Source organism: Dendropsophus ebraccatus, chromosome 4 (genome assembly GCF_027789765.1).
Source record: "Dendropsophus ebraccatus isolate aDenEbr1 chromosome 4, aDenEbr1.pat, whole genome shotgun sequence".
NCBI classification, from domain to species: domain Eukaryota; kingdom Metazoa; phylum Chordata; class Amphibia; order Anura; family Hylidae; genus Dendropsophus; species Dendropsophus ebraccatus.
This window is the reverse complement of record NC_091457.1, coordinates 40,233,681-40,258,791: the sequence shown is the minus strand read 5'-3', so window position 1 is coordinate 40,258,791 and position 25,111 is coordinate 40,233,681. Positions and strand designations below refer to the sequence as shown.

Sequence of the window (25,111 nt, the reverse complement as noted above, 5' to 3'; positions counted from 1 at the left end):
AACACTCTGAACACCCCCCCGTGGCACCATGACGTATCAGATACGTCATGGGTCGCTAAGGGGTTAAGGGGGGGAGGAGAGGAGCAGTCAGCTTGTCAGGCACTGGCAGTAGAACACTCTCCAAGGCCTTTGACCTTCAAAGTGACCTTCAGGCCTTTGACCTTGGTCGGATGTGCCTTGCCCATCTTGTTCTGGGTCAGCACTATTGTCTTGAGGTTGACCATTAGGCTGTTGCCCAGAATTTGGCGTAATGGTGCGATTAGGCAGCCTCAGAGGCATCCATGCCATGCATGCTGCCCCTGCTGTTTCCTATCCATTTCTGTTGTGTTTCCATCATTTTCTGAGGTTTACAGGTTTTCAAGCAACCTTCCCTGGGCCGAGCTTGGGTCCCCTGCAAAAATGCTTGAGTTTCCCATTGACTTCAATGGGGTTCGTTACTCGAAACGAGCACCCGAGCATTAGGAAATATTTATCTCGAGTATTGAGCACCTCAGCACTCGCTCGCTCATCGTTACTTACATCACCCTTTAATAGCTGAAATATAGTCTGCAGTAAGTTTCCTACATAATAATAGTCTTCCCCTCTGTCAGCTGTATATATGCTCCAGTAAGTGAGCATAGTGAGTCTGCTTCCCCCTCTGGCAGCTACAGTATATAGTCCTTAGTAAGCTCCTGTACACATAGTAAGATTGTACCATGGAGTCTGCAGTAGTTAAAAAGGTGATGTTGAGTAAACAGACAATAACTATGCCTAGAACAGCAGTGAGCATCCAGGGCGTCTGACTTTGAATCAAGATGGCAGCCTACTATGTGATTGTAATAACTCCAATTGATTTTAAGGCATGTACAATAAATAGCAAATATTTTCTCATTTTATAGTTAACAAAAACAATAAAATGCTAACAATAAAATGCTCTATCCCCAGGACTACATTCTTCAATTAGAAAATGAAAAAGCAGAAATAAGTGTTCACGGTGAAGCAGATGAGTCACCATTTCAGATCCAGAATACTAGTCTTTATCTAATCATTAATATTAGGAATGGACTGGTCCTGATATGGAATAAAAAAACAGGCCTCAGGATCAATGCCCCAGCAGACTTTCAAGTGAGTATTCTTTGAATTTTAAGCTTAACGGGGGTTTGACATAAAAATGTGCATAGTGTATGATGTATATGAAGATGTTTTAATTTAAGTTCACTGGTTATTCTATAAAATCAATAACTGCACTCAAAAGTATTTAGCAAGGTTAAAAATTGAGTGATATGGACTCCAAGCCAAATATTGGGCATGGCTCATGATTTCATGCACCTTACTTAGTAGTATTGCTATAGGCACATATATAAACTATAAACTATATAAAACTATAAGACAATTCCTTAGTTATTATAATAGATCTCTAAATAATGGTCATACAGATATTAAATAATAGAACTATACAGGGAACACAAACAAAACCTAGCACGCCAAGTTTGAAAGTACAGAAAAGCAAAATGCATTTAAATGCATATAAATTGTAATAGTAATCTCCTACTTCCGAGTATTAATAAGTTTGAGGGCATATTGGAGTGAGATGTCAGGAGTAGTCCCACAGTGGTACGTTTAGGCTGGTTTCAAACACAGCAGTTTTTTGGAAAACTGCCACTGCAGTTTTTGTGCCAAAGCCAGATGTGGATAAAAAAAGAATGAAAAAATATAAAAAGAGGACTTCTACTTCCTACTGGATCTACTTCTGGCCTAGGCTTAAAAACTGCAATGGTCGTTTTCCAAAAAACTGCCATGTGTGAAACTAGCCTTTTACAGTAGCTATGCACTTTAAATCACTTAAAGGGTATAAACCCACACACCGTATATGCAGCGTATTTACTGCTGCGATACGCAGCAAACTCGCAGCAAACTCGCAGCAAAATCGCAGCAGATTAGATCTAAATAACTGAACACAGCATCAAATCTGTACCAACAAATCTGCTGCGTATTTGTTGCATATCTGCTGTATATACGGTGTGTGGGTTTATACCCAAAGGGACATTTATCAAAACTAGTACTCTGGTCTCAAATAAAGCACCACTCAAATAACCCTGGTGGACGCCTCTTAGTAAACCCGGCAGGACCTGTGCCTGTCACTACTCCAGAGAAGGTGAGGATTTCTGCTATCATCTACATCTGTTTGCAGACCTAACTTTAATAAATCAAAAAGAGAAGTCCACACCTCCTTTCTGCCTTGCTGCATCCCCCCTTCCTCCCATAAGCCCATTAGGTTAATGTTCGGCACTTAACCGGCGCAGATTTTTGCACAGACTCATCTGCGCCTTTACCATGGAATATGCCAGGGCACAGATTGATAAATGTCCTCAATCTTCCCAAATTCGAAAAAAAAAAAACCTATTTAAAGGTACAAACTCACTGGGCAGATTCGCTGCAGATCCCTGCCCTGTACAGTCTATGAGCAGACAAACTCACAGCAGGATGCACATCCCGCTGTGAGTTTGTCAGCAGACCACCCCGTTAACCCCCCGCCGGCTGGAGCGTATACATCACCTGGTCCCCGTTCCGGCTTGCTTCAGGGTTTCCCGGCACGTCCCGCTCAGCCAATCAATGTGCTGCCCCGCCGCAGCGCACTAATTGGTTGAGCGGGACTTGAAGACACTGGGAGCCGAAGCAAGCCGGAGCAGGGACCCGGTGATGTATAGACTCCAGCCGGCGGGGGGTTAACGGGGCGGGCTGCTGACAAACTCGCAGCGGGATATGCATCCTGCTGCAAGTTTGTCTGCCCATAGACTGTACAAGGCAGGGACCTGCAGCGGGTCTTGGTGTGAATTTGGAGCGAGGAACTTGCTGCGGATCCGCCCAGTGAGTTAGTACCTTAAAGAGGTTATCCAGCGCTACAAAAACATGGTTGCTTTCTTCCAGAGACAGCACCACTCTTCTCTCCAGTTTGGGTGCAGGTTTTGTAACTTGGTTCCATTGAAGTGAACGGAGCTTATTTGCAAACCACACCTGAACTGGAGACAAGATGCTGGTGCTGTCTCTGGAATAAAAGTGGCCATGTTTTTGTAGCACTGAATAACCCCTTTAATAATAGGGCATCAGCATTTGATAGATACACCACCAAGTTTCTTTCATTTGAGAAACATAATTTATTAAAAATTTGACTAATTCATCATTCCATTTAATGTTGACCAGTCAGTATAAATACAGGGGTGTAATTTAGATCATAAATAGATAGGGTTAATCCCTAGGATGCCATACATACCATTTGTAGTCCAGTAGTTCTCTCCAGTGCCAAGATATCTTCCTTATTGTTAATAGGCACATGAGGCTCAAGTGTCCAGGAGGGGTTTTCTAGCATGGTAAAAGCCCAGGTAGAGCTAGTCCTCTTTATCACTGCTTCTGTGCTAATAAATAAATGAATGACAGCATCTGAACCTTGGGGTACATCACTTATAACCAAAGACCATCTTGAAGTACAGCACTTAACTCGGTGAAATTGTTATAGCACTTTAAATGTACCCTTGAAGGTCACCATTTCTAAAAAGATGGATTGTCGATTTGCAATAAGTTAAAGCAATCAACAAGAATTTAATATACACTGTTCTCACAATTATGTGCAATAATGTATGTTTATCTTTTCATATCAAACAGCATAATGTCTGTGGACTTTGTGGAAATTACGATGGCAATTCGAACAATGATTTTAACACCAGAGGTCACTGTACTGTAGAAGACGTGATAGAATTTGGTAATAGCTGGAAACTTTTACCATCATGTCCAGAAACAGAAGTAATGATAGAACCCTGTGAAAGTAGCCCACACCGAAAGCCATGGGCACAGAGACAGTGTAGCATCATCCTGAGTGATTCATTCAAACCCTGCCATTCTGAGGTAATATTATTGACAGCCTCTCTTACAGTAAGACAATGCAACAAGGCAGTGTTTGTTATAGTTGGTAGCGTTGTCTGTATATGTTACAGTTGTGCTCAAATGTTTCCATACCCTGGCAGAATTTTTGCTTTCTTGTCCCTTTTTTCAGAGAATATGAATAACAAAACTTTTTTCCACTCATGGTTAGTGGTTGATCAAAAGTTTACATACCCCAGTTCTTAATACTATGCATTGCCTCCTCTAACATCAATGACAGTTTAGTCTTTTCTTTTCTTGTCAAAAAGCCTCCAGTTTCTGTAAATTCCTGGTTGTCTTGCATGACCTGCGTGCTTGAGATCTTCCTAGAGTGGCTCAATGTTATTGAGGTCAGGAGGCTCAGATGGCCACTCCAGAACCTTCACTTTGTTCTGCTGTAGTCAATGACAAGTCGATCATGACAATACCTATGAAGAAACCTCTTGTCCTGTCCTGTTCCTACTTGATATAAAAATGAACAGTGCTCCATAGTGTAGAAATCAGGCAAAAGGGCATCGAAAAAAAGAAAATGGAAATTCTCACCTGATGGTGTTGTGCAAATACAAGGCACAACACTTGACCACAGCAGGTATATGAACTGCAGCCACTCTCAGGCAACCACAACGGGATAGTAACAGCAACAGAATCCTCCACTCCATAACTGGGTCCAACGGGCGCAGGTCCAAGTAAAAAAGCAAGCCAAAATAAAGTACTAAAAATGTATTTAATAAATGACACAACACGTTTCAGAATGCACTGATCCCTTTTTCATGTGTCTGACATCAAAGCATTGTCAATGCTTTGATGCTCTTTGGATTCTGTTGCTACTTGGACTCTAAAATGGCTGCCCAAGCTTAATTCCTATTTACAATCCTGCCTCCTTCCAACAGCGCACACTGTTTCCATGCATATAGGGCTCTGTTGGGGATGCAAAATGGTTGGTAGAGGAACCTTTTTGAGGGAGGATTGGGAGGTTCCTGCAGAGAAAGCCTGTAAGTGAAAGGCTGTAAGAGTTATCTGGGCAAAAAAAAAATTACAGTTTAAAATTCAGCGGAAAATACTTCCCCTACTCTAACCACTCAGTTTTAACAGTTAAATATTTTTCTTATTATAGTGATTTCCGCTTTTATAATTACAGGTCGATCCCACTAGTTACTATGATGCTTGTGTGAAAGATTCCTGTGCTTGTGATGAAGGAGGAGACTGTGATTGTTATTGTACAGCTATAGCAATGTATGCTCAGCAATGTCTCGCCCATTGTATTTGTATTGACTGGAGAACTCCACACCGATGTCGTAAGTATCACATATACTGAAGTCATTCTCTCTTAGAAAAACAGGACTTTCTGCTTCTTAAACAGATTTCTTATAATATTTAATAGTTACTTATGCAGTATGTGCTTGTTGTCTTTTTGTGTAGCTGTGTTCTGTGACTATTACAATGAGAAAGGCAAGTGTGAGTGGCATTATAAATCTTGTGGAAGCAGCTGCTTGAAGACCTGCAGAAACCCATCTGGAAACTGTTCATCTGAACCAGTCAAAGTAGAAGGTAATGTGAGGCCACCTCGGCTTTTTTAATTTAGTCTTTTATCATTTTCTACCTTAATACTAGTTTATTTTAATAATGAAGTCAGCTTTTAGTTTATAGTGATATTATGGAAGATTTTACAAATGGATATTTCAAATGAGGCAAAAACCCTATGCAGAGAGGTTTCAACATTAAAGGGGTTGTCCAGCGAAAATCTTTTCTTTTTCTTTTTTTTTTATTCAACTGGTGACAGAAAGTTATATAGATTTGTAGTTTACTTCTATTAAAAAATCACAAGTCTTCACATAATAATTAGCTGCTGTATGTCCTGCAGGAAATGTTGTTTTATTTTCAGTGTGACACAGTGCTCTCTGCTGACATCTCTGGCCAAGAGAGGAACTCTCCCGAGAAGGAGAGGCTTTCTATGGGAATCCCTATAGAAAAGCTCTCCTGCTCTGAGCAGTTCCTTTCTGATACATATAGTAATACATCCCCATACCTATGTGCCCACCCCTGTATAGTCATACACCCCTATCCCTAGAATCCCCCCCCCTCCCGTATAGTCATACACCCCTATCCCCATATCCCTAAAAGCCCCCCATAAAGTCATACACCCCTATCCCTATAACCCCCCCATATAGTCATACACCCCTATCCCTATAACCCCCTGTATAGTCATACACCCCTATCCTTATGTGCCCCCTGTATAGTCATACACCCCCATCCCTAGATTCCCCCCGTATAGTTATACACCCCTATCCCCCTATCTCTATAAGCCCCCGATATAGTCATACACACCTCTCCCTATAAACCCCCATATAGTCATACACCTCTATCCACCCCTCCCTGTATAGTAATAAACCTCCATCCGTCCCACATCCCTATGTCCCCCCCCGTATAGTAATACACCTCTATCCACCCCTCCCTTTAATAGTAATACACCTCTATCCGCCCCCCATCGCTATGTGCCCTCTGTATAGTTATACACCTCTATCCACCCCTCCCTTTGTAGTAATACACCTCTATCCGTCCCCCCATCCCTATGTGCCCCCCCGTATAGTCATATACCCATATCCCTATGTGACCCCCTGTATATACACATCCTGTAGTGTGTACATAGCTGTATACCTGTGTATACGCGTCCTGTAGTGTGTACATAGCTGTATACCCGTGTATACACGTCCTGCAGTGTGTATATAGCTGTATACCTGAGTATACACGTCCTGCAGTGTGTACATAGCTGTATACCTGTGTATACACGTCCTGTAGTGTGTACATAGCTGTATACCTATGTATATACACATCCTGTAGTGTGTACATAGCTGTATACCTGTGTATACACGTCCTGTAGTGTGTACATAGCTGTATACCTGTGTATACATGTTCAGGTCTCTGCTGAAACTCCTAATAATAACAAATAATAATGACAATAGACTATATGGCCTGGCCTTGTGTTGCTGCTCAGTGAGTTCTTTTTTTTTTTTTCCTTCACTTTTTAGAATCAAAATATGGCCAACTTGGCATGTCATAATAAAAATTGTTTATTTGTATAGCACACACAGATTCACCTTTTCACCTATCAGTATGTTTTTGGGTGTGGGAGGAAACCCACACAAACACTAGGGGAGAACATACAAACTCTTTGCAGATGTTTCCCTTGGTGGGATTTGAACCCAGGACCCCAGCGCTGCAAGGCTACTGTGCTAACCACTGACCCACCATGCTGCCTGTATCAGAATTAATGTTCAATTATTTTTAACGTGGCTACGTGTGCGATTAACCGCTATATTGATTTAGCCCAATATCGCCCAGCCTTACCTCATAATCATGCTGTGTAATACTGCCCGCTCAGTGAGAAGCTCAGAGGAGAGGATACGGACTAGACATTTCAATACTGAACATTCTAGACTGTATCCCCTGCAGTCAGGAACTCAGAGAAAAGGGAACATTCTAGACCAGAGGTGTCAGCAGTTGCAAAACTACAATTCCCATCATGCCAGGACAGGTATGTCCTAATGGGAAATGTAGTTTATAACAGGTGTCAGACTTTGGCCCTCAGCTGTGTTCTAGACATTACAGTACTAAACATGCTAGAATATATGCCCTCTCAGAGGAGAGGATACACCTGGTGGTGAGGATCTACTTATACCAGCCCCAGTCAATGCAGAAGCCATGAACCTACCAGGAGCCACTCCATTCTAGCTGCCTCACTACTGACCTGACTAGAATGGAGTTGATCCTGGTAGGTTCCAGATTTTTGCACAAACGAGCAGGTGTAAGTAGGTCCTCCATACGCTAACTCCATTCTAGCTGTCTCACTGCTGAACTGACTAGAATGAAGCTGCTGTAAGGAGAACCTACCAAAAGCAACTCAAGTCTAGCTGTCTCCCTCCTAAGCTGTCTAGAATGGAGTGGCTCCTGGTAGGTCCTCCCTACAGTAACTCCATTCTAGTCAGTTCACTAGTGCGGGGCCTAGAATGGAGTGGCTCCTGGTAGGTCCTCCTTACTGCAACTCCATTCTAGTCAGGTCAGCAGTGAGACAGCTAGACTGGAGTTGCTCCTGGTAGGTCCTACTTACTGCAACTCCATTCTTGTCAGATCACTGGTGAGGGGACTAGAATGCAGTGGCTCCTGATAGGTCCTCCCTACAGCAACTCCATTCTAGTCAGATCACTAGTTAGGGGACTAGAATGGAGTGGCTCCTGGTAGGTCCTCCCTACAGCAACTCCATTCTAGTCAGATCACCAGTGAGGGGACTAGAATGGAGTGGCTCCTGGTAGGTCCTCCCTACAGCAACTCCATTCTAGTCAGGTCACTAGTGAGGGGACTAGACTGGAGTGTCTCCTAGTAGGTCCTCCCTACAGCAACTCCATTCTAGTCAGATCACTAGTGAGGGGACTAGACTGGAGTGTCTCCTAGTAGGTCCTCCCTACAGCAACTCCATTCTAGTCAGGTCACTAGTGAGGGGACTAGACTGGAGTGTCTCCTAGTAGGTCCTCCCTACAGCAACTCCATTCTAGTCAGGTCACTAGTGAGGGGACTAGACTGGAGTGTCTCCTAGTAGGTCCTCCCTACAGCAACTCCATTCTAGTCAGGTCACTAGTGAGGGGACTAGAATGGAGTGGCTCCTGGTAAGTCCTCCCTACAGCAACTCCATTCTAGTCAGATCACTAGTGAGGGGACTAGAATGGAGTGGCTCCTGGTAGGTCCTCCCTACAGCAACTCCATTCTAGTTAGTTTACTAGTGAGGGGACTAAAATGGAGTTGCTCCTGGTAGGTCCTCCCTACAGCAACTCCATTCTAGTCAGATCAGCAGTGAGGCAGCTAGACTGGAGTGTCTCCTGGTAGGTTCATGGCTTCTGCAATAACTGGAGCTAATATAAGTAGGTCCTCCCTACAGCAACTCCATTCTAGTCAGATCACTAGTGAGGGGACTAGAATGGAGTGGCTCCTGGTAGGTCCTCCCTACAGAAACTCCATTCTAGTCAGGTCACTAGTGAGGGGACTAGACTGGAGTGTCTCCTAGTAGGTCCTCCCTACAGCAACTCCATTCTAGTCAGGTCACTAGTGAGGGGACTAGAATGGAGTGGCTCCTGGTAAGACCTCCCTACAGCAACTCCATTCTAGTCAGATCACTAGTGAGGGGACTAGAATGGAGTGGCTCCTGGTAGGTCCTCCCTACAGCAACTCCATTCTGGTTAGTTTACTAGTGAGGGGACTAAAATGGAGTTGCTCCTGGTAGGTCCTCCCTACAGCAACTCCATTCTAGTCAGATCAGCAGTTAGGCAGCTAGACTGGAGTGTCTCCTAGTAGGTCCTCCCTACAGCAACTCCATTCTAGTCAGATCACTAGTGAGGGGACTAGAATGGAGTGTCTCCTAGTAGGTCCTCCCTACAGCAACTCCATTCTAGTCAGATCACTAGTGAGGGGACTAGAATGGAGTGGCTCCTGGTAGGTCCTTCCTACAGCAACTCCATTCTAGTCAGATCACTAGTGAGGGGACTAGAATGGAGTGGCTCCTGGTAGGTCCTCCCTACAGCAACTCCATTCTAGTCAGGTCAGCAGTGAGACAGCTAGACTGGAGTGTCTCCTAGTAGGTCCTCCCTACAGCAACTCCATTCTAGTCAGATCACTAGTGAGGGGACTAGAATGGAGTGTCTCCTAGTAGGTCCTCCCTACAGCAACTCCATTCTAGTCAGATCACTAGTGAGGGGACTAGAATGGAGTGGCTCCTGGTAGGTCCTTCCTACAGCAACTCCATTCTAGTCAGATCACTAGTGAGGGGACTAGAATGGAGTGGCTCCTGGTAGGTCCTCCCTACAGCAACTCCATTCTAGTCAGGTCACTAGTGAGGGGACTAGACTGGAGTGTCTCCTAGTAGGTCCTCCCTACAGCAACTCCATTCTAGTCAGGTCACTAGTGAGGGGACTAGACTGGAGTGTCTCCTAGTAGGTCCTCCCTACAGCAACTCCATTCTAGTCAGATCACTAGTTAGGGGACTAGAATGGAGTGGCTCCTGGTAGGTCCTCCCTACAGCAACTCCATTCTAGTCAGATCACCAGTGAGGGGACTAGAATGGAGTGGCTCCTGGTAGGTCCTCCCTACAGCAACTCCATTCTAGTCAGGTCACTAGTGAGGGGACTAGACTGGAGTGTCCTCCTAGTAGGTCCTCCTACAGCAACTCCATTCTAGTCAGATCACTAGTGAGGGGACTAGACCTGGAGTGTCTCCTAGTAGGTCCTCCCTACAGCAACTCCATTCTAGTCAGATTCACTAGTGAGGGGACTAGAATGGAGTGGCTCCTGGTAGGTCCTCCCTACAGCAACTCCATTCTAGTCAGGTCACTAGTGAGGGGACTAGACTGGAGTGTCTCCTAGTAGGTCCTCCCTACAGCAACTCCATTCTAGTCAGTTCACTAGTGAGGGGACTAGAATGGAGTGGCTCCTGGTAGGTCCTCCCTACAGCAACTCCATTCTAGTCAGATCACTAGTGAGGGGACTAGAATGGAGTGTCTCCTGGTAGGTCCTCCCTACAGCAACTCCATTCTAGTCAGATCACTAGTGAGGGGACTAGAATGGAGTGGCTCCTGGTAGGTCCTCCCTACAGCAACTCCATTCTAGTCAGATCACTAGTGAGGGGACTAGAATGGAGTGGCTCCTGGTAGGTCCTCCCTACAGCAACTCCATTCTAGTCAGATCACTAGTGAGGGGACTAGAATGGAGTGGCTCCTGGTAGGTCCTCCCTACAGCAACTCCATTCTAGTCAGGTCACTAGTGAGGGGACTAGACTGGAGTGTCTCCTAGTAGGTCCTCCCTACAGCAACTCCATTCTAGTCAGTTCACTAGTGAGGGGACTAGAATGGAGTGGCTCCTGGTAGGTCCTCCCTACAACAACTCCATTCTAGTCAGATCACTAGTGAGGGGACTAGAATGGAGTGTCTCCTGGTAGGTCCTCCCTACAGCAACTCCATTCTAGTCAGATCACTAGTGAGGGGACTAGAATGGAGTGGCTCCTGGTAGGTCCTCCCTACAGCAACTCCATTCTAGTCCCCTCACTAGTGATCTGACTAGAATGGAGTGGCTCCTGGTAGGTCCTCCCTACAGCAACTCCATTCTAGTCAGATCACTAGTGAGGGGACTAGAATGGAGTGGCTCCTGGTAGGTCCTCCCTACAGCAACTCCATTCTAGTCAGGTCACTAGTGAGGGGACTAGACTGGAGTGTCTCCTAGTAGGTCCTCCCTACAGCAACTCCATTCTAGTCAGTTCACTAGTGAGGGGACTAGAATGGAGTGGCTCCTGGTAGGTCCTCCCTACAGCAACTCCATTCTAGTCAGGTCAGCAGTGAGACAGCTAGACTGGAGTGGCTCCTGGTAGGTTCATGGCTTCTGCAATAACTGGAGCAGGTATAAGTAGGTCCTCCCTACAGCAACTCCATTCTAGTCAGGTCAGCAGTGAGACAGCTAGACTGGAGTGGCTCCTGGTAGGTCCTCCTTACTGCAACTCCATTCTAGTCAGGTCAGTAGTGAGGGGACTAGAATGGAGTGGCTCCTGGTAGGTTCATGGCTTCTGCAATAACTGGAGCTGGTATAAGTAGGTCCTCCATACAGCCACTCCATTGTAGCTGTCCCCATGATGAACTGACTAGAATGGAGTGGCTGCAAGGAGGACCACTTTTTACTGTAAAGTTATATAAAATGTAATGCTGAGTGTTATTGAGGTATACTAGCAGAAATCACATAAAATAGCTCAGAACATTTTCAGTTTTTAAAATGATGTATTCTTTCCATTTAGACGACTTTCACAATATGTTTTTTTCTGAAAATGGACAAAAAGACCACCAGAATCACTGACAAAAACAGGAACACTGACACCAATGTTACAGAAAAACGGGTTGATTTGATAAAAAAAATATATAAAAATTAATACATATAAATTTACACTAAGTGGAATCTTACTCCATGTCTAGTCCAAATTATTGTGCAGCACTATTTATGAATGAGCTGCCAGAATAATGCACCTACTACAATAGAATCCTATAGGTCTTGTAAACAACTCCATTCTAGTCACTTCTGCGAAGACATGTCTAGAATGGAGTGGCTCCTAGTAGGTCCTCACTTCAGCAACTCCAATCTAGTCACCTCACTACTGAATCGTCTACATTGGAGTTGCTCCTGTGAGGTCCTCACTTCAGCAACTCCAATCTAGTCCCTCCACTAGTGAGTGAGCTAGAATGGAGTTGCTGAAGAGAGGACCTCACGGGAGCAACTCCATTCTAGACGCAACCATAATGAAAGAGCACTGCTGCGGCCCTTGCCTCTGCGCTGCTTAATCAGCAGCTGAGGGCGCAGAGGACGTGACGAGGCTGAAGTTGGTTTCTTATTCGGCCAGTTTCTTATTCGGGGCTGAAGTTGGTTTCTTATTCGGCAGTTTCTTATTCAGAGGATTTTTCTTTTTCCTGTTTTAGCTATTATTCTTACAGAAAATGTATAATATTCATACCCTACCGTAAGTGAGGGGCCCTGAGAGGACTGGTGATAAAAATGGCCAAAAAGACCCCACGGTTGGCATAAAAATGGGCATGAAAGTAAAACCACAAAATTATGATTTAAAAATAAAATTGACTTTGGGCCACTGATCTCACACTGATAATACACAGAGAGGGATGCCCCGCATCATACCCAAGAGAGTACAGCCTGGCCCAAAGTGGTTCTGGGTATAAAAACTGGCATCAAAGTGGGCAGATGGGCATTTTTGTCCTATTTTGAATAAGTAACAGGTGTTTTCAAAGGGTTAAATGAGTTTGGGCCACTGATCTCACACTACGTACACACAGATAGGGATGCCCCGCATCACATCCAAGAGAGTCCAGCCTGGCCCAAAGTGGTTCTGGGTATAAAAACTGGCATCAAAGTGGGCAGATGGGCATTTTTGTCCTATTTTGAATAAGTAACAGGTGTTTTCAAAGGGTTAAATGAGTTTGGGCCACTGATCTCACACTGATAATACACAGAGAGGGATGCCCCGCATCACATCCAAGAGAGTCCTGCCTGGCCCAAAGTGGTTCTGGGTATAAAAACTGGCATCAAAGTGGGCAGATTGGAATTTTTCCTGATTTGAATAAGTAACAGCTATTTTCAAAGGGTTAAATAAGTTTGGGCCACTGATCTCACACTGATAATACACAGAGAGGGATGCCCCGCATCACATCCAAGAGAGTCCAGCCTGGCCCAAAGTGGTTCTGGGTATAAAAACTGGCATCAAAGTGGGCACATAGCCATTTTTCATGATTTGAATAAGTAACAGCTTAGATGTGATGCAGGGCATCCCTCTCTGTGTATTATCAGTGTGAGATCAGTGGCCCAAACTCATTTAACCCTTTGAAAACAGCTGTTACTTATTCAAATTAGGAAAAAATGCCAATCTGCCCACTTTGATGCCAGTTTTTATACCCAGAACCACTTTGGGCCAGGCTGGACTCTGTTGGATGTGATGCGGGGCATCCCTCTCTGTGTATTATCAGTGTGAGATCAGTGGCCCAAAGTCAATTTTATTTTTAAATCATAATTTTGTGGTTTTACTTTCATGCCCATTTTTATGCCAACCGTGGGGTCTTTTTGGCCATTTTTATCACTAGTCCTCTCAGGGCCCCTCACTTACGGTAGGGTATGAATATTATACATTTTCTGTAAGAATAATAGCTAAAACAGGAAAAAGAAAAATCCTCTGAATAAGAAACTGCCGAATAAGAAACCAACTTCAGCCCCGAATAAGAAACTGGCCGAATAAGAAACCAACTTCAGCCTCGTGAGGACGTGCTCCTTCACAGCGGGGAGGGAGGAAGGTGTCACCTGCTCCCTAATCCTTGATTCGTTCTCCTCGGTCTCCTGTCATGTCCCGCACAGGCAGCTTGGTACAGAGGCTCTGCCTGCACCGGATGTGCCCCACAGCCCTAATCATTTATCTGTGTGAGTCACACAGGGTTGGGGGGCACATCCTGTGCAGGCAGAGCCTCTGTACCAGGCTGCCTGTGTGGGACATGACAGGAGACCGAGGAGAACGAATCAAGGATTAGGGAGCTGCTGGGAGAAGACTACAGGAGAGGAGCTGCTGGGAGAAGACTACAGGAGAGTGGCTGCTGGGAGAAGACTACAGGAGAGGGGCTGCTGGGAGAAGACTACAGGAGAGGAGCTGCTGGGAGAAGACTACAGGAGAGTGGCTGCTGGGAGAAGACTACAGGAGAGGAGCTGCTGGGAGAAGACTACAGCAGAGGGGCTGCTGGGAGAAGACTACAGGAGAGGAGCTGCTGGGAGAATACTACAGGAGAGGGGCTGCTGGGAGAAGACTACAGGAGAGGAGCTGCTGGGAGAAGACTACAGGAGAGTGGCTGCTGGGAGAAGACTACAGGAGAGGAGCTGCTGGGAGAAGACTACAGGAGAGGAGCTGCTGGGAGAAGACTACAGCAGAGGGGCTGCTGGGAGAAGACTACAGGAGAGGAGCTGCTGGGAGAAGACTACAGGAGAGTGGCTGCTGGGAGAAGACTACAGGAGAGTGGCTGCTGGGAAAAGACTACAGGAGAGGAGCTGCTGGGAGAAGACTACAGCAGAGGGGCTGCTGGGAGAAGACTACAGGAGAGGAGCTGCTGGGAGAAGACTACAGGAGAGTGGCTGCTGGGAGAAGACTACAGGAGAGGAGCTGCTGGGAGAAGTCTACAGGAGAGTGGCTGCTGGGAGAAGACTACAGGAGAGGAGCTGCTGGGAGAAGACTACAGGAGAGTGGCTGCTGGGAGAAGACTACAGGAGAGGAGCTGCTGGGAGAAGACTACAGGAGAGTGGCTGCTGGGAGAAGACTACAGGAGAGGAGCTGCTGGGAGAAGACTACAGCAGAGGGTCTGCTGGGAGAAGACTACAAGAGAGGAGCTGCTGGGAGAAGACTACAGCAGAGTGGCTGCTGGGAGAAGACTACAGGAGAGGAGCTGCTGGGAGAAGTCTACAGGAGAGTGGCTGCTGGGAGAAGACTACAGGAGAGGAGCTGCTGGGAGAAGACTACAGGAGAGTGGCTGCTGGGAGAAGACTACAGGAGAGGAGCTGCTGGGAGAAGACTACAGGAGAGTGGCTGCTGGGAGAAGACTACAGGAGAGGAGCTGCTGGGAGAAGACTACAGCAGAGGGTCTGCTGGGAGAAGACTACAAGAGAGGAGCTGCTGGGAGAAGACTACAGCAGAGTGGCTGCTGGGAGAAGACTACAGGAGAGGAGCTGCTGGGAGAAGACTACAGGAGAGGAGCTGCTGGGAGAAGACTACAGGAGAGGGTCTGCTGGGAGAAGACTACAGGAGAGGAGCTGCTTGGAAAAGACTACAGTAGAGGAGCTGCTGGGAGAAGACTACAGCAGAGGGGCTGCTGGGAGAAGACTACAGGAGAGGAGCTGCTGGGAGAAGACTACAGGAGAGGAGCTGCTGGGGGGGGGGTGTTTGTCAGTGGGATGTGTGTGTGAGCAAAGGGGGGGGGGATGTCACAGCAGTGTAGTGTCAGGGCTGGGGTGTGTGTGTGTGTGTGTGTGTGGGGAGAGATGGGGGGGCATGTATCTGGCTACAGGGTGGCATGTATCTGGCTACGGGGGCATGTGTCTGGCTACAGGGGGGCATGTGTCTAGCTGCAATGGGATATGTATCTGGCTATAGGGGGGCATGTGTCTGGCTGCAATGGAATATGTATCTGGCTACAGGGGGGCATGTGTCTGGCTACGGGGGGCATGTGTCTGGCTACAGGGGGGCATGTGTCTGGCTACAGGGGGGCATGTGTCTGGCTACAGGGGGGCATGTATCTGGCTACCGGGGGGCATGTATCTGGCTACAGGGGGGCATGTATCTGGCTACCGGGGGGCATGTATCTGGCTACCGGGGGGCATGTATCTGGCTACAGGGGGGCATGTATCTGGCTACCGGGGGCATGTATCTGGCTACAGGGGGGCATGGATCTGGCTACAGGGGGCCATGGATGTGGCAACAGGGGGGCATGTATCCTGCTACAGGGGGGCATGTATCTGGCTACAGGGGGCATTAATAATTGCTACAGGTGGCATTATTACTAAGGAAGGAGGATTTATTATTGGGGAGGGGGGCATAATTTTTAGACATTTCTACTGACTCTATGGGTTCTACAGATCAACCCTACAGGTATGGGAGGATATAATCCGAGACAGAGAATTTACATAGAGCCTAAATGCTGCAGTTCTGATCTCGGCCTCATTAAGGCAACGTTTCTAATTGATCGCAACCTTGGGGGTACTTGGCTAGAGCATCTCATGACATGGGGGTACTTGGCTTAAAAAGGTTGAGAAACACTGGTCTAGGCAAACAGACTGCCAACTCTCTAGATTGTGTCTTGCAAACTGGGGTTACTTTTGTAGATCTCACCTCAGGCTGCAGAAACAAATATAAAGATAAAGACAGATACGTATAAGCAAGTTCACTTCAAAATACCGTAGTTTCAGCGCCTGAGGCAGCGAACATATACTGGCAAAAACCATACCCCTATGTGTTTACCAATGACCGTACAATATAGCTGTGACTTTTGGCAACATTGTGCTACTATTGGGGAATGCACAGAGACATGGATTTTGCTGCATCCACTCATCAGCAGGTGGGAACGTGGCCAAAGACTGATTTATCAACTGGGGTCACAGCAAGTTAATGCATTCTTGGTGACTTAAGAGAGTCAGGTTGGATTTGTACCTGTAAGTCTTTGTAAGCTTTCTGTAAAAATTTCATATTCTGTCAATATATTTGTACACTCTGTATACACTTCGGCGGGGATTCCTTGCGGCCGCACTGAAAACTGACATGTTGTACAAGACTGACAGAGCAGATAATGTAAAGTGCGGCTCCAGACGCACTTTACATTGTTGGTTATGGTATCCTTTGGCTTCATTTCTTACTTTCATTTAATCTATAAATGTATCTTTCCTTAGGCTGTTATCCTCAATGCCCTAATGATAAACCATTCTTTGAAGAAATTAGTATGGAGTGTGTTTCTGAGTGTGGATGTTATGATCAAGCTGGATACTATTACAAGCCAGGAGAAAAAGTTGTATCCTGCAACAACTGTGAAATCTGGTGAGTCATGATAATATATATAATATATATATATATATATATATATATATATATATATATATATATATATATATATATACTATATGAGTTTGACTTTACAAATGTGTGACATATTTTCCTGGAAATGGGAACCTTACAAAAAATTTTATTTTATTTTCAGTAACTGCACCACCGATGGCATCAAGTGTGAATATAACGTGCGTGGTAAGTTATCTGAAAAACATATGCAAAACTACTGGGGAGACACCATCATGTGTTTCTCAACGTCAGTGAGCTAGCCAGACCGTCTCCCGGGAAGGAACAACCAAGGGGGAGGGGGGGGGTCTCCAGTCAAGGAAACCACCTTCCAATAAGCCACATTCAAAAATGACAGGACTTGGGAAATACCTAAGCAAGTTATCCATCCACAGACAGCTGTTTTGGGGTATTTGCTCCTCATCAGCGTGAAGTAGGATTCTGGCTAGTGGGAGCAAAGTCCCAAACCTAGTGGGAGCAAAGTTAGTGCATTTAAGAGAGAGGCGTTGGAAAGGTCCCTGATGGTTTCTTTCCAGCCCACCAGCCTGTATTGATATATCTTTTCTAGTTTGGTTACATGTAGAGATCTATCAATAAAGGATGGTGAGGCAGGCAAAAGCCACAGGGGTCCCTGCCGATGTCTCTTGGTTCAGGCAACATGGAAGTGATAATATGTTCCCTTTAAATTAATGTGGGTTTATCACTGTTTATCACAGAGGTCATTGCTTCATCATAAATGTTTTGGCATGGAACACAGAATTGAACTGTGTGTTTTACAGTTAAGGGAAAAAAACAAAAATTCTACGTAGTAACACATGCAAAAATAAAGCGAGTGTTGTTCCCACATCCGGTACCCCTGCCAACCAGTTGTTTTCCAGAACTGTGGCATCAGCATTCACAACCAAGCAAAGCAGAAATAAGATGGCTCTGTACATTCTCTAGGGACCAACCTGTGTTATTGTAACCCAGTTGCCATTAAGTAGCTGCAGTAGGTAGCCCGCTAAGTAACTGCAGTAGCCTAGAAAGGCCACTACACATTGTACAGAGCCATCTGCTTCTTGCTCTATTTCAATGTATATGGCGGCACCACAGATCTTATTAACAGCTCATCAGCAGAAAAGCAAGGTTTCAGACCATCAGATATTGATGGCTTATTCTCCAGATACGTAGATCATCAGCTAATTTCACATGGAAAACCCCTTTAAAACCCATGTTCATTCAAAACACCTTTTGGAAAATATTTGTTATTTCTTATGTGTCTGGCATCCTTCTTAAAGAGATTATCAAGCAAAAATATTTTTCTTTCAAAAAGTTATACAGATTTTTAATTTACTTCTATTTAAAAATCTCAAGTCTTCCCATACTTATCAGCTGCTGTATGTCCTGCAGGAAATGTTGTTTTCTTTTCATGCTGACACAGTGCTCTCTGCTGACATCCAGTGACTGTACAGAGCAGCAGCTAATCCCCTTTAAAAAACCTTTCCTGCTCTGGACAGTGCACTGTGTCAGACTGAAAAGAAAGCATTTCCTGCACGACATACAGCAGCTGATAAGTACGGGAAGAGATTATTATTTTTTTTTTTTTTCTTTTTTTTTTTTATGGAAGTAAATTACAAATCTATATAACTTTCTGAAACCAGTTGATTTGAAAGAAAAATATTTTTGCTGGACAACCTCTTTAACTCATGGGGGCTATAATATTATTGTTTTTTCAACTATATAATCACTATGGGCACAGTACGTTGTAGTGTACAGAATTTTCACATTGACACTTGTTTCTTCTGCAGCCTGCTATTGTGAATACAATGGACACATTTATGCCTACAACGAAACTATCTATAGTAAAGATGTTGGAAATGGAATATGCCTTGTCCGGGTATGTGGTGCCAATGGTACAACAACTGAATACAGTACTCTTTGCCCATCTTCAACAACCAGAGCAACTCGCACAACCACTCCAAAAAGAACTACTGTCACAAGACCAAGAACAACAATTTGTGTTTGTCACTTTAACAACAGAACATATGGCCCAGGTAAGATGTGCAAATCTACACTGAATACACAGGCTGGTTTCACACGCAGCATTTTTTGTTGTAGTTAAACTGCCACTGAAGTTTTGAGCCAAAAACAGAACAGCCAAAAACAGAGAGTATGCTTAAAAGAAAAAAAACAACTCTCTAAGGGTATGTTCACACTGAGCAAATCAGGCGGAATCCCGCCATACTCACTGTGTCATTGCCCATCTATGGGAGAGCGCAGGCTCCTCCACTGCCGCGGCTCTCCGCTCAAAGAAATTACATGTCACTTCTTTTAGCGGAGAGCAGCGGAGGAGCGTGCACCCTCTTATTCACTCACTACAAGACACTGAGCGCGGCGGGATTCTGTGGCGGAGAACTCCGTTGCGAGCAGGCGTAAATCATGATAAATGAGGTGCGAGAGGAAGCCACGCCTCCTCCTCGCCTTATCACGCCCCCCAAGCACCCTCAGCCCGTCCATCGGGCGAGCGGGGCGTACGGGAGGCGTACGCCAGGGAGAAGGGGCGAATCTGCACCTTCTCCCTGGTGTACGCCTCGGGTGTATCTTTCATAAATGTCCCCCCCCCCAGACTTCTGACCTTCAAAAGCTCTGCAAAAAAGAAGAGGGTCAGAAGCACCGGAATGAAGCCGTGCTGCACCGCGGGACATCGATTATCATTGGAAAGTACATGTGCCAGCCTGGGGAGAAAAAAAAAAAAGCAGAATGCCTCTTTATGCAATGTTCAGGACGATTAGTCGCCAGCAGAGAGCAGAGAACAAAGGATTACACAGCTGGACCTGTGTGGAAGCTGTATTCAGAGGTCAGAGAGGTCAGTGCTGACTTCAGAGGCGATAGCCCCGTGATGTAGCTGTAAATTAACTCTTTGTTGTCCTGTTTTGGTGCCTCATCTCCCTCAACCCCTCCCCTCTCCATAAGAGAACCATGAATACAGGGGGGAGAGTTTCAAATTGCTTTTTCATGATAAAAATGCATTTTTCGGCTAATAAACCCAATTACAAAATTTCTTAAAATCGCCTGTACTATTGATTTCTGCAAAAAATAAAAATAAATTAAACGACAGTGACACTTTAACCCCTAGACGACCCAGGACGTACAGTTACGTCATGGAAGTCTGTCACCAGACGACCCTGGACGTAACTGTATGTCCTGGGTGATTCTCCCGCTCCAGAGCAGAGCGCACTTCATGGCAGCTGGGGGCTGGCTGCAATTAGCAGCCGGCACTTCACCGTTAATGACAGGCTGCAGCGATCGCGCTGCCGCGTGTCATTAACTTCTCAAAGGCCGCGGCGTTTAAGTGTAAGTGGCAGGGGGAGTCTCTCACCTGCCTCCGTGCGGTCCGAACGGCGATCTGCTTCACTGAGCCTGCACAGGCAGGCTCAATGAGCAGATTGCCTATCACACTGATTAATGCTACGCCTATGGCATAGCAGTGATCAGTGTGAATAATCACACTAGTGTATGTAAAAGTCCCCCAAAGGGACTTTAAATGTGTAAAAAAAAAAAAAAAAGTTAAAAACACCAACGCACTACCCCAAAACCCTCCCCCAACAAAAGTTGAAATCACCCCCCTATCCCATTATATAAATAAAACATATAAAAATAAATAAAAAAACATATAATATACCGTAGCGTGCGTAATTGTCCAATCTATTAAAATATAACAAGCGTCATGGCAAACGGCGTACACGTACAAGAGCAAAAAAAAGGCGCGGATTACCGATTTAATGTTACATTATATATAAAAAAAATTTATAAAAAGTGATCAAAACGTCCGATCTTCACAAATATGGTATTAATAAAAACTAGAGATCATGGCGGAAAAAATAGCACCCCATACAGCCCCATAGGTAAAAAACTAAAACCGTTATAAGCGTCACAATAGGCCCATTTTATTAATAATTGATTGCCAAAAAAAAGGCTTTCATTAAAAAAAATATATATAACATTAGAGAATCTGTGTAACCTGCATATGGTTGTGTTCGGACTGACCTATAGAGTAATAGTATCATGTCGCTTTTACCGTATAGTGCATTACGTAGACACAGGAACCCCCCAAACGTTACCATATTGCATTCTTTTTTACGATTTCACCTATTTATATCTTCATAAATAATATATTTGGAATTCCATCATACATGTTATGGTAAAATGAATGACGCCATTACAAAGTACAACTATTCCTCTAAAAACAAGCCCTTACATGGCTTGTAGATAGAAAACTGAAAGTGCTAGAGCTCTTAGAAGGGGAGGAGGGAAAAACGAAAGCGCAAAGATCAAAATTTGCGCGGTCCACTGGGTCATTTTGGGCCTGGTCCTCAAAGGGTTAAGCTATCTTCACACAGAGTATTTTGATCAGTTTTTTGAGACATATTAATGACCCCAAAAATTTAGTTTTAAGATTCATAAACGGACTGTAAAACATAATTTATTTATACTGACTTCCACTGGAAAACTGGCAAGTAATAAGCATTTAGTAAAATTTTATGGTCTTAAAACTGAGGGCAATGTCTTCTTTTTCGTCATTCATGTCTTTTGGAACAGTTTTTGCCCAATATTTGGTCCATTTCAGGACCATAAATTGCTGGTGTACAAAGTTCATACTAGCTTTTGATGTAGTAAAAACTGAGCAAAAAAGTTTGAAGAAAGTGTAAAAAATGCTAGAAAAAAAAATCACCAAATGGACCAAAATGGCAAAATGTTTCAGCTGTTTCTTGCATGAAAAACAGATGTTTTTCTGAGATTGAAAATGCTAATCAAAAAAATTTAGGCACAGAAACTATGCCTGTACCATCATTTGTGAGTGCCATCAACCACCTAACTCTAACCAGGTTATGTAAATGTCACCACGATTTGCATTTCCATTTCCCACTAATTTGTATTGTGGCACAGTCGTTAAAGATAAGGGATAAATAGATATTTTCTGATTTACAGGTCAGTAATTGTTATGATTTTTGTTATGATTGTTATGATAGAGATTATAATAAGAAAATGGAGATAGAATAAAGCTTGCTGTGTGTTATCTGTACAAATGGAGTGTAAACGTACAGCACCTTTGTATGCCACTTTCTAAACTGTTATAGGCATATACCAAACTGCTCTTTACTTACTTGAATAGAGCTACTTTGCATCTCGTTTAGGGTACACACTGCAAGTTAGCAGCAGACGTTATGCAGCAGCTTGATCTGTGTGAAATCCACTGCAAATTTGCTATGTTTTGAAGAGTTCAGGTACTCTCCATGGGGCAGATGTACACAGCCTATGCAGTAATGCACTATAAGCTTTAAATGCCTTGACTCTTGTCAAAAAGACACGAGCCCCTGCCCTCTATGGGGTTTCCCTTTGAAAAGCAGGAGGTGCACCAGATCTGATGAATGTTCTGCTCCTGAGTAGGGTCCATGACTAGCCACTGCATGCCTCCTGCCCAACCTTTGTTCCCACATTGCATTTTTGGTTCACTTTTAAAGTGATACTGTAAACCTTATAGATAGAGGCAACATTGAGGCGGCAGCTGCAAAAGAGATGTCGGGAACTTCTTTTAGGTAAAATACTCTAATTATTGGTGGCCATTGTAATTTAGACGGGGCTTCTCAGCCTTTGAGACCCCTCTCCCCACCTCGGTCCAGTGCTTGCTTTCCTAGGATGCCACCCACCACGCCTTCCTTGATGAAGTCACAAGGGTAGTATCAGTTTAACCGTCTCCCACCGTTGCACAGTAAATTAACGTTAATTTACTGTGCAGAATGACACAGGCGTAGGAGCTCCTCCTGTGTCATTTGTGGCGAGTCTCGGCTATCAGTGATAGTCGGGGACCCGCCGCAAATCTCAGCACCGGAGCCACGCTCTGGTGCTGAGAGTTAACCCTATAGATACTGTGGTCAGCACAACCGCAGCATCTATAGGGCTCCAGAGAGGGAGATTTCTCTCTCCGGTGTCGATCGGGGCTCGGCAAAATTATCGCAGAGCCCTGATGGTAGCCATGGAACCCGGAAGCCTCAGGCTTCCGGTTTCTAGCTACGGAGGCCGGCGGGGGGAGGGAGGGAATAGAAGATGCGCGCTGTGCGCTCTGCCTCCTCTCCTATGTCCCCTGCCGCTGTCACAAGATTATGACAGCGGCAGGGGACATAGGAGAGGGGGCAGAGCTAGGGACATCAGCTTATGGAATCATTATGATCCCATAAGCTGATGTCTTAAAATGACCTGGGCATTGAGGAATCAATGGTCCCAGGTCGTGGAAAGGTTAACATGCATTTTCTGATGCAAAATGCATGTTAAAAACACATAACTAGGGCGTATGCTGGTCTTGATAAAAGCCCCCCTATAAGTTTATCAAGTTTAGTTGTAACTGGATTGTCAATGGATTGAAAACTGGACGATACCACGAAAGTGGTGGCCAATGATTTCTACTCTGAAAAGTTATAAATGGTCTATCCCATGGTTCAGTACCTGCTTTAGTTTGACTTATTTATTAATGATGTAGAGGATTGACACACTTGGACTTGGGCACACTGGAAGACATTCAAACGCTGTTCCGGTGGTATACAGTCTTACTATCTCCGTGCCATAACCATTGCCCGCCTAATGGGTGTTCGGTGGGGGGTGCTGGGGGGCACAGCATGGTCTCCTCCGGCGCCAAATTTACCATGATTTATGCCTGATAGCAGGTGAGAATCACGGCAGAAATCTACACCTGCTTAGGAGCAGGTGTAGATTTCTGTGCACGCCGTATTTACCTAAGAGGCATGCCGGGATTGGTAATCTGGCATTCTGGCAAATGCCCAGTGGGCTGGCCAGTTGTTCCGCAGCTGCACGTCTGCACCGGCCTTCTTCAGTGGTTGAGAGAATAGCGCAACCTTTGACTTGAACAAAATGTTTTTTGTACATTAAAATTACTTACTGAAACGCAAATCGAACAATACATGCTATTTCAAAGATTTAAGTATACAGCTAGTTTACTTAAAAGCAAAAAACAAACAGGTGACCTAAAAGTAATCTATAAAGTAAAAAATCCATCCTAGATTATGTCTCTTTGTTTTCTTTGTGTTGTCTACTGGCAAATCCTGATTCGCTGAGAATCGCGTCGTCCATTCACTTTGTTCTGTGAAGCGAATTCAGTGTGATTGGCTTCGAAATGTGCTAAACATGGCAGCCGCACATGTTATCTTACAGTTCTGTCACTTGGCAGGAGCAAGAAATTATTCACAATCCCTTGTGGCCGTCCAATCACCTGCAAGCCCCTCTGTGATGTCAGCACCTCCTCCTCACCCTGTATATAGTGTTGTCCACTTTCTGGAGGCGGGCAGAGAGATAAAGGGAAAGAGAAGAGAGAATGGGAGAGTCAATTGTGGGTGTCTGTGGGTGCTGTGGGTCAGGTTATGTCAGTGGGAGAAATGGTCAGTGCCCATTGAATCCAGGCTGTGGGTGCTGTGAAGACAGTGTGCTTTCAAACCAGTCTGTGGGGGCTGTTAAGCCAGCATTGTGCAATCAAACCAGTCTGTGGGGCTGTAAAGCCAGCAGTCAGGGGCGTAATGTGCAGTGCTTTGTGTTGTGCTTAGGGGAGGGGGGCCCCTTAAAATTTTTTGCTAAGTGACCCAGTGTTTACTAATCCATAAAAAGCAATGTTGAGGCAGCACATCCAAAGAACTTCGCTTTTATTCACACCAGTGCATAAACTGGTGTGAATAAAAGCAAAGTTCTTTGGATGTGCTGCCTCAACATTGCTTTTTCTGGATTGTTATACGTACCTGGGTCCGGTTCGGTGAGACTAGCACCCACCTTTTTTTCTTTTTTCTGGTGCTGCTGGGACTTGTTTTTTCTTTGTCAGTCTTTACTAACATGCTGCAAAACAAAAAAAGGGTTAACAAGCAGAAGACAGAGATCTGTGCTTCACTGCAAAGATAACCTCTGACCTCTGTTCTGCAGCTGCGCAATCAAGTAGGAAAATGTGCAGAGCTCCATGCAGAGGTCAGGGGTTATCAGTGCACCAGCAGTAAGGCAGATATCTCCTTGTCTTCTGAACTTACTTGCACAC

At 45.0% G+C, this 25,111-nt stretch overlaps 1 protein-coding gene across 1 annotated transcript in view; it reads left to right on the top strand.

Annotated features, from left to right (window-relative positions):
* The window catches only part of LOC138789265 (mucin-2-like), a 71,050-nt gene extending 49,356 nt beyond the window's left edge, over positions 1–21,694 (top strand). The window contains exons 15-22 of the mRNA XM_069967869.1: positions 925–1,104; positions 3,640–3,879; positions 5,033–5,189; positions 5,314–5,442; positions 16,887–17,031; positions 17,192–17,300; positions 18,834–19,079; positions 21,653–21,694. Coding sequence (XP_069823970.1) covers positions 925–1,104; positions 3,640–3,879; positions 5,033–5,189; positions 5,314–5,442; positions 16,887–17,031; positions 17,192–17,300; positions 18,834–19,079; positions 21,653–21,694 — 1,248 coding nt within the window. The remainder of the gene's footprint in view (positions 1–924; positions 1,105–3,639; positions 3,880–5,032; positions 5,190–5,313; positions 5,443–16,886; positions 17,032–17,191; positions 17,301–18,833; positions 19,080–21,652) is intronic.
* The last annotated feature ends 3,417 nt before the right edge of the window (positions 21,695–25,111 follow it).